The 9,898-nt window shown below is 49.1% G+C and overlaps 1 protein-coding gene across 2 annotated transcripts in view; it reads left to right on the plus strand.

Annotated features, from left to right (window-relative positions):
* LOC109292462 (protein-glutamine gamma-glutamyltransferase E-like) overlaps positions 1-9,898 on the plus strand; it is an 18,935-nt gene that overhangs the window by 3,259 nt on the left and 5,778 nt on the right. For both annotated transcript variants that reach the window (XM_019509902.1, XM_019509901.1), the window contains 8 exons: positions 647-820; positions 1,055-1,294; positions 3,870-3,988; positions 5,062-5,190; positions 5,368-5,548; positions 5,751-5,886; positions 7,214-7,317; positions 7,408-7,650. In XM_019509902.1, coding sequence (XP_019365447.1) covers positions 647-820; positions 1,055-1,294; positions 3,870-3,988; positions 5,062-5,190; positions 5,368-5,548; positions 5,751-5,886; positions 7,214-7,317; positions 7,408-7,650 — 1,326 coding nt within the window. The remainder of the gene's footprint in view (positions 1-646; positions 821-1,054; positions 1,295-3,869; positions 3,989-5,061; positions 5,191-5,367; positions 5,549-5,750; positions 5,887-7,213; positions 7,318-7,407; positions 7,651-9,898) is intronic.

Genomic DNA, 9,898 nt, shown 5'->3' on the forward strand with positions numbered 1-9,898 from the left:
CAAACAAAACTACAGATCTCTTCCATATGACCCTAATGATTTGGATCAGTTGACTCATTTTGTTAATCTAGTTGTGTCTAACTATTTATATGTCTACATCAGACTTGCACTCCAGGCTCCCCCTTTGTACCCTCTAACCCGCTCTCACTCGTGTCGGACCAGCCACAGTCTGACTGTGCCTCTTTCCCTACCGCGGGCAAGGCAACAAGACAGGAATGTTGGCAAGGACAGTGAGGAAAAACCCCCACAATGTTTCTATTTTATACAGAAACTGTCCATTTATGAACTTAGATCACATCACTTCTAGCCTGCAGAACTTTAGGGATTAGTTTCTACAGTGACTTCTGCTGCCAACCCTGAAATGGCATCTACCTGCCATTACTAACAACTGTAGTATCCAAGGATGGTAGTAAAACAGCAATAATAATTGCTGGTAGTAAAATACTTCAGCTGCATGACATGGGGACAGTAGCAGAATCCAATAGGATAAACTCTTTAGGTCATCACTGACTACTGGTCAAGATACCAAGAGTCTTCTTTCAGTCCAATATTCTTCCAGCTACAAAACCTCTGCTCCTGCCCAGCGAATGTCTTCTGTCTTTGGAAAATGATATTACTGGCTGCTCTTTCATCTCTCCCTTTACAGCTCTAACACCGACGCACATCAGCTGGCAACCTTCAGCAAACACCAGTGCCCACCGCACAAATAGATATGCCCACAAACAACTGATCGTGAGGAGAGGACAGGGCTTCACCATCACCTTATACTTCAACAGGCCACTGCAGTCTGGAGACAGCCTAGCATTCATCACCGAAACTGGTAACTCCCCGGGCACCCCAACCTATTTCGCTCCTGAAGCAACCATCTTTTCCCATATATAGTCCCCCACTTCCCCTGCCCTGAGATGCATGAGCCCCTCACTCCCATCACATGTCTCTAGTCCTCCCTAATGAGCAGACTTTCGCACAAGATCAATTTCAGCACCACGCGCTGTGCTCCTGAAGGAGCCGTCATCATTCATCCAAACGTCGCTGTTCCCGTTCTCTCTTCCAGGACCGTCCCCTTCAGAAGCAAGTCGTACCAGGAACGTATTTAACCTCTCTGCAGCGGGAGCCAGTGGCTGGAGTGCGAGCCAAGGACCCAGCGAATCCAACTACACAAACTTTACGCTCTCCAGTCCAGCCAACGCTCCCATTGGCCGTTACAACCTCAGCCTCCAGATCACCTGTGGTAACCAGGTCTCCTCCAGGTTCCTGGGACAGTTTGTGCTGCTCTTCAACCCATGGTGCCCAGGTAAGAATGACGCTGCTTGCTCCTGAAGACAGTAGCTGTGCTATATCTGCCTGCATAATGTGCTCAGTGGGCTCAGCGCACCAGCCCTGCCCTGCCCACAGACAGCAAAGTCAGTTCTTGGTTCAATTTCCCTTTTTAAAGAAACACATTTTTACTGATAAAAAAGATCCAGCCTCTGTGTCAGTGGTAAATACCAGCTGTGCCACCAAAGTATTCAACAGAAAGCACAGGGAGTTTTGGGGGGCCAAGGAGATCATATTTTAAAGGCACTGTGGTTTCCTGTAGGAGATGAAACCTTTGTTCATTCGTGCACCAAGGGAAAGGCCCAGCACTTCCCGTCTCTCAGTGGATGCTGGCAGTGGTGAAGCCTGAGCCAGCTGGACTTCCCACAGGTGCAGCAGGGGGACACCGAGTGAAGGCAATGGGGAATTTTCAAGGTGGGGTCGAGAGGGCTAGGACTATACTTCTCTCCTTTTTCCCCTCTGCAGTCACCCCATTTTGCAGAGGAATTGCAAATCCCTGAGTTCAGGTCTCACAAGAAAGAGAAAATAGAGTTCTGAAGTTTCAGGATGGTTTGGGCTTCTAATTTTAAGAAAACTATTCTCTACTTGGCTGTGCCACTGAATGTTCTGCATGAAGGGAGGGGACAAGTGGCTGCATAATCAGCAACAGCTTCCTTGCTTGACTATACAGCAGCTGCCATATAATTAGTTACGGATCTGTGCCAAAAGGCCACCCCTAATGCATGGGTCAAGAGCTGAGATCAAAAGACCTGCTAATTATACCAGATGCGTTGAAAGGAAGCGTGATAGTTAGGGAGCAACAATTAGGACACACCGACAGTATCTACACAGGCTTTCCTGGGGAAAGAGACTTTCAGGTGGCTGTAGGGGCTGCGCGCTCAGGTAACATCTGCACCAACAGATACATGTGCTTGGGGGTAGGGGAAGGGATAATTAGAGTGGTTCCCAGGGAGCCACTTTCATTAAAAAACACCGCAGCATTACATGCATTAAGCCCCCACATTTAAAAATGACTGTGGGCCCTTTTAATTAAAGGTCATTCGACAAGCTAAAGTGCCCCAGCGGCCATTTTTAAACCCACGGGGGCTTGTACATGTGATGCTGCAGCGGTGCTAGGGTGTTCCAATTAGAACATGGAGCAGACTCGATTAATGAAGTCCGCTCCGACACGTTCTAGTCAGAACACGTCACAGCGCGTGTGTAGGCACCCAAACAGTCAGGCAGAGAATGAGAGTTTGGCAGCACTTGAGCTGGGGCACGGGCACAGCCCTGGCACCAGCAGAGCTGGTTTTGTTACTTTATGAATACTGAAAGACAGGGAGAGAAATGAATGTGGTTCTAACTCTTCCTGTCATCCCAGTTTAAAATCTGGGATTTGGAAGAGCAGTTCCCAAGTGAGGTGTGTCCAAGGATGTAGGGACTCTTCCCAGACAAGAGGGAGGAACGCAGGAGGTAGCCAGGGAGTAGGAGTGTTACCTGCCAACATCCTACCTTGTGTAATAACCCCTGGATGCTGACAAAAGAGCAGTTTCTACTTCTGACTAAGCAATACCAATCCAGTAAGTAACAGCATAAGATAGAAATAGAAAACTTATTTTTTGGACAAAGGAAATTCAGCAGCTTTAAACTATGTGGACTTCAGTAAAGCATTTGCTTCAGTGTCACCTGGGAAATTACTATTTAAGATAGAAAAGATAGGGACCAATACAAGAACTGTAGAGTACATGAGAAGCTGCCTGAGAGCAGGTAATGATGGGCACCACTGAACAAGGAAGGCTCAAGGTGGAGGGCGGTTACTACTGGAGTTCTTCAAGGTCTGGTCTCAAGACCATCTTTAATGCTTTCATTAATGAGGTTGGCACAAAAATTAGGAGGGCCTGGCCAAATGTGATGATGGAGAAAATTGTGAGGCATCATCAATGCTGAGAAGGATTGGAGGCTCACGTCATGTACAGCTTTATAACTTGATTCCAACATTGAGGAAGCTAAGCCTGTAACAAGCAGATGTTGGTCTCCAGTGCTTGGCCTTGCAAATAGACTGCACAGTGACTAGGCAATGTACAGTGAGGAACAATCCTAACCCAAGAATCATACCAGCTGAACTCTCCTCAAAGAATATCTTTTCCATACTAACTTCTACAACAAGAATCAAAATAGCCAGCTTGAGCTCTTCTTCTCCTCCTTCTCTGATGATATGCACGGAGAGCACCCACCACATTATACAAAAGTCAATGGAAGTGTCAAGGGACTCGGTTTTTTTAAACTAACTAATAATTTAGCAAAAGTATAGCAGGTACTACAAAGATTGGGGGGAAAAAACCTACGTACAATACTAAGTACGAGGTAGTTGTTATTAATCTCTCCTCAGATTGCATGCTGTACAAAGTGCCCACAATGAACTGCACAAGCTCATAGAGCTACAGCAATAAGATGCGTCTTGTCAGTTAACCAACCTACCTACCCAGGGACACCAGGAGGCAACCACGCTTTTGGCTAAAGGTTGTATTCATGTCTTCTCTTGTAAATAACAGCACATTTAACTGGACTTTCAGGTGATGAAGTCTACATGGATGATGAAAGTGAGAGACAGGAATATACGCTGAATGAAAACGGAATCATCTTTGTGGGAAATGCAAAGTACATTCAAGCAAGAGGATGGTACTATGGGCAGGTAAGCTGTAGGGAACGCACGTGATCACCTAGGTCTTACCTCCCATTTCATTCCATCTCCCCACTTGACCCTAATGTGTCCAGCTCCTTCCCTAGGACACCGTGCAGGGTGTCAGGGTACTTATTTAAAAGTTGAGAGTTACTTGATCGGCAAGGACTTAAGCCTTCATGTCACAGAACAGAATTACACCGTTCGTTGCTGCAGTAGGTGGGACACTAGCGAGAGCACCCAGACTCCTGCACAAGCAGCAACAAGGCTTGAGAGGACGTGCACGGGGATGCACCTTATCAGCAAACCATTTTTCTCCTCAGACATCCATTCTTCCCTCACACCCACTCTCTTTTTTTACCCTCTGTCCTGAGAGACTAAGTCAGCTGGTATACAGGGGGATGAAGCCTTCTGCTCAGCTCTAAGGATTACCTACAAGCTGAAATCAAGGACGGTCTCAGCTCATGTTTGTACAGCTAGCTTAAAACCTTGCACTCCCTGCAGCACAACCGTACAAAAACCTGCAGAATCAAGGCTGTAGCGTTTCTCCTGGGACCAGGGCTGGTATCTTCCAAGCCAGTACGATCTGCTTGTTTTATCAGTTGGCTTAGAATTAACCTCACCAGAGACAACGTTATCTTTGTTGCATGTTTTTACAGACCCTGGCCCTGATCTGTGACTCTAGTCCCTAATAGGTACCATAATGCAAATAAAAGCATAGTAATCTGCCTTGCTTGGGAACTACCTCCAGCACAACGCAGTCAGACTGTACTGAATTCATTGCTGGTGCATCCCTTGCTCTGCAACCAACAGTTTTGCCCCAAGTGAAGTGATCTTGGCTTGTTTCAATTATGTCATAGTAATCCCATTTAATCCTCACACACGGTCACTCAGCCATCTGCTTCTGTTCACACATCACTCACATAACCCACGCAACAGCTGTACGTACTGCACTGCAGCCAAATTTGTCACTGTAAGCTATTCCAGTGGAAGTTTTAAGAACTAGGGAGGTGTGAGAGAGTTTATCCTCCAATTAAGATGGTAACATTAATTCTCCCCTTATCTACTTTCCTTTCTGGTTACAGTTTCAAGATCGCATTCTAAACATCTGCCTTACCATGCTGGATCTGAGCCTCTACTACCGTCAGAACCCAGTCGCCGACGTAACCCGCAGAGGAGACCCAAAATACGTGGGTCGGGTGCTCAGTTCTATGGTAAGAAACAGGCTGTTTGCTCTCAATTTAAGACATGTCTACAAGCAGAAAGCATTAGCTGCTGTATGACAAGTAAATCCCTGCAGGACCAGCTGTGTCCCGAGCAATAGGACTGGAAATGTGCAACAGTGCCTCACGCAGGACTTGCTTGTGTGTGCGTTCTCTTTCATATTGTAGGTCAATGGGAATGACAATGATAACGGGGTGCTGCTGGGGAACTGGCAGGGAAATTTCACCGAATACGAGAATCCATCCAGATGGGAAGGCAGCGTAGTCATCCTCCATAAATGGCTTCAGGACAATTACCGCCCTGTGCAGTACGGCCAGTGCTGGGTTTTTGCAGGCGTGATGTGTACAGGTACGTCCTACGGGCAAAGAACTCTGTGGGGAAGGAGGTGTCCTACAGCCTCCACCACTTACAGGCATCTGGAAGTGACTCAGTGCCTGCCAGGGAGCAGAGCATCACAACCGAAACGGCGCCTAGTGCCACTGGTGGGGGAGCAGCCAAGCAACAGCGCAGTCAGCGAGCCACAGCAGCTGTGTGTGTGTTTGTGTTTCAGCCCTGCGGTGCCTGGGGATCCCTAACCGCCTGATCACCAACTTCAATTCCGCCCACGATTCGGACAGAAACCTGAGCGTGGATAAATACTATGACCCTTATGGGAGGAGTCTCCCGATCGGCAAAGACTCTTCGTGGTGAATATGACGTCAGGGTCCCAGTGGGGTTCCCTGCACACATCTGATGTGGGGCTCTGGCTCCACTCCCCATGGCATGGCCCAGTCCTGAGAAGGGCTGCTCCACGTGCACGGGTGCCTAGAGTGGGGCCCCGAGCCACTGCACGTGCTGCACCCTAGTCCGCCTGGGGACGGAAGCGGATGCGATGGTGCCATGCAGCTCAGGGCAGCCTGCCCGCCCTGGACTTGGGGCCGCAGTGCAGCACAGCCTTGCTCGGAGCCAGCCTGGAGTCACTGAGTTGCCTTGATGATGATCCCACCATTGCCAGGGTGGGAGGACACCACATCGAGCCACTGCACTGCAATGGCTGGATGGTGCGGCCCGCGGGTCTCTGGTGTCGGGCCTGGACCGTCTCGTTCCACCCGTGCAGTGCAGTTCAGAGCCAGCCTGCCACTGCCACCAGCTCGTTCCAGCCTGTGTCTCAGCCACCTCTGGGCTCAGCCCTTCAATCGCACCCCAAATTGGTCCTTTCCCTGCAGGAATCCACTCCTGCTGCTCCCACGTGCAGCAGCGCTGCCCTGGAGCAGTGGTTGGCTTGCTCCCAGCACCGCCAGCCCCAAGAACTCCAAAATCAGGGTGCCACATTTGCCCTCCGTGGCTGCAGCCCGTGGTCCTTTTGCCCACATCAAAGCCAGCTGGCTTCTGACCTTGCACAGGCAGGATTGAAGGGGGTGGCAGAGGGTCCTCCTCCTCCTCCTCCCAGCTTTTATTCCTGGCAGCACCCAACCCCAGGCCTCTGATCAAAATCAGCCCCTAAGCAGGGGTTGGACTTGACGTGTCCTCCTGAGGTTGCTCCCAATCCTCCTGTTCTGACTCTAAGTGTTCCCTTGCCGTCATCTCCCATCCTTCCCAGCGCTCTGTCCTACACACCTCCTCTACAGCCAGCCGTCCTTCCCCCAGGTCGTACCTCTGACCGCCACGTGCGCCCTTCTCCCTGTATGTCTCCCTCAGCTCCTTCTGGTCCTGGGCTTTCCTGGGTTCCTTAGCTGAGAGCCACCCTTTCCATCCTGCCTCTGCACAGTCTCAACAGGCATAGGACTGCTCTTCTTTCTCCCAGTTTGCTCCTTCTTAAAGGGCTGAGCCTCAGCAAGACAGCTGCACCCAGCACCTCTCTCTTTAAAGGGGACTTTGTGGACTGGTACAGAAGCTCTACATGGCCTCTCAGCTAGTCCTCCCAAGCATTTCTTCATCCTTGTTCTTAAAAAGGAAACGCATACAACCCCATAATTACACCGATTGCCTGGGATCCTGTTCTTCCTTTGAACTGCCCCTTGTTTTCACCTTCAGGGATTACCATGTCTGGAACGAAGGCTGGTTCATTCGGACAGACCTGGGAGCATCATACAATGGATGGCAGGTCCTAGACTCAACTCCACAAGAGCCAAGCAAAGGTAACAATACCATTTCCTTTTAAGAGAAAGCATCCCATTGCCAAGGCTGCTAGTGCCTAATACAATTGCTGCTTTTTCTTCATATCCTAGGGATATTTCAGTGCGGTCCTGCCTCTGTTGTAGCCGTCAAACAAGGTGATGTAGACTTGAGCTATGACACCTTATTTGTGTTTTCGGAGGTGAACGCCGATTGCAACCGGTGGATCGTCTACAGCAATGGAACTAGGAAACGAGTTTATTGTGATACCGAGGTATTTGGCAGGTCTATTAGCACCAAGGCTGTGGGCAGCAATGCCCGTGTGGATGTCACTAACAACTACAAATACCCAGAAGGTAAAGGAAAATTTTATCACAATTCATTTCCTATTGGGTTCTCAGTAACTGGTTGCCTCCTTGGCTTGAACGCTTCTGTCTCCCTTGGAAGACTATTTCTGGCAGTATCATTTGCAGTTTCTTTTCATAAAATGTGGATGCCCTACTCATATTGCACGAATTCTCACCAGGAAATGTAATGGCCCATATTCTGCAATACACAGTATTATAGTGTCATACAGAACGTTTTACTACTCAAACAAAAGAGTAGTTAAAACCACCTGTAAAACAGAATTAAAAAAAAATCTATTGCAGGAGATACTACTAATGTCCCAGGAACTAAGTCCCCTCCTCACCCCATGCTGCAAACAGAAATTGGGGTCCTCTTCACAGCACCAAGGGAACTGACTGTCCACCAGCCAAGTTCACACCTTTGCCATTAGCTGGCATCATAAACCTGGTCCTCCCACATGCACTGAAATGCTGAAGGTTCCCGTGGACCTTCACTCTGCATGTTTCCATCTTTTCAGTCTTTCTGCTTTACAAATGGGAAAATGTCATGGGTTCATTTTGAAACAGGCATGTATTTGACATACCAACCTCTGTCACATGAGAAGACAAAATGCCAGTTTGCGGCTCCCCAGTTACCACCGCAGTATAAAGGGCAGATCCTCTCTGTTAACCCTTCTTCTCCCTCTCCTAAACAGCTCAGACCCCCCCACCCACTTCCTGCACAGACAGCCTAGCCTACCCCACTTCAAAGAGGGATGCTTTCCATACTCTCTCTCTGTCTGACTACCAGTGGCCACTGGCTCATTTCCCCACTCCTTCCTACTCTGACTCCACACCATCATTTGTCTGGGTGCCCAGTCCCCTCAACTCCTATGTGCACAAATTTCCATTTGGCCGACTTCTGCCCTCACAGCTGGGTATAGAAACAGTAGTGAGAGTCAAGTGATGTTTATTCATATTCTAAAAGAAGTGAACAATGCATTAACACTGACTCCAACTGTAACCATGTGCACAGCCATGCCTGTATCCCAGGGTTACCCCCAAACTTATTTCATAGATTCGTAGATGTTAGTGTCAGAAGGGACCTTGGTAGGTCATTGAATCTGACCCTCTGCCCTGGGCAGGAAAGAGCGCTGGGGTCAGATGATCCATCCAGGTGCTTGTCCAGTCTCCCCTTGAAGACCCCCAGGATAGGGAGAGCACCGCCTCCCCAGGAAGCCTGTTCCAGATTCTGGCAACCCTTACTGTGAATAAGTCCTTTCTAATGACCAACCCAAACCTGCTCTCTGTCAATTCGCTGCCATTGTTCCTAGTTACTCCAGGGGCTGCCCTAGTACATAGAGCATTTCCTATTCTCTGCTGTCCTCCCCCAATGAATTTGTAGGCAGCCACAAGATCACCTCTCAGCCTCGTCTTGCAGAGGCTCAAGAGATCCAGGTCCCTCAGTCTCTCCTCGTAGGGCCTTGCCTGCAGGCCTCTGACCATACGAGTGGCTTCCTCTGGACCATCTCAAGAGTCTCCGCATCCCTCTTGAAGTGCGGTGCCCAAAACTGGACGCAGTACTCCAGCTGTGGCCTGACCAGTGCTGCATAGAGCGGCAGTATCACCTCCCTGGACCTGCTCATCATGCACCTGCTAATGCACGATAGTGAGGTTAGCCTTGTTGATCGCTTTGTCACACTGACGACTCACGTTCATCTTGAAGTCCACTACGACTCCAAGATCCCTTTCTGCTGCTGTGCTGCTGAGAAGGTCATCCCCCAGCCTGTAAGCATCTTGCTGGTCCTTTTTGCCCAGGTGCAGCATTTTGCACTTGTCTTTGTTGAACTGCATCCTATTTCATTCTGCCCATTTTTCCAACCTGTCCAGATCCGCCTAGATTTGTTCCCTACCCTCTGGTGTGTTAACTTTGCCCCATAATTTGGTATCATCTGTGAACTTGGACAGGGTGCTCTCTACGCCCTCGTCCAAGTCACCGATGAAGACATTGAATAGCACCGGCCCAAGGACCGAGCCTTGCAGGACTTCACTGCCCACATCTTTCCAGGTTGATATCGACCTGTCTACCACCACTCTCTGGGTGCGACCCCTAAGCCAATTTGCCACCCACCCAACTGTGTAATCATTTACATCACAGCCTGTCAGTTTCTTTATGAGAACAGAATGAGACACCGTATCAAAGGCCTTCTTAAAGTCTAGGTAGATGACCTCCACCTCGACTCCTGCGTCTAAGCATTTTGTGACCTGGTCATAAAAA

Source organism: Gavialis gangeticus, unplaced genomic scaffold (assembly GCF_001723915.1).
Source record: "Gavialis gangeticus isolate Ggan-Ray unplaced genomic scaffold, GavGan_comp1, whole genome shotgun sequence".
NCBI classification, from domain to species: Eukaryota; Metazoa; Chordata; order Crocodylia; family Gavialidae; genus Gavialis; species Gavialis gangeticus.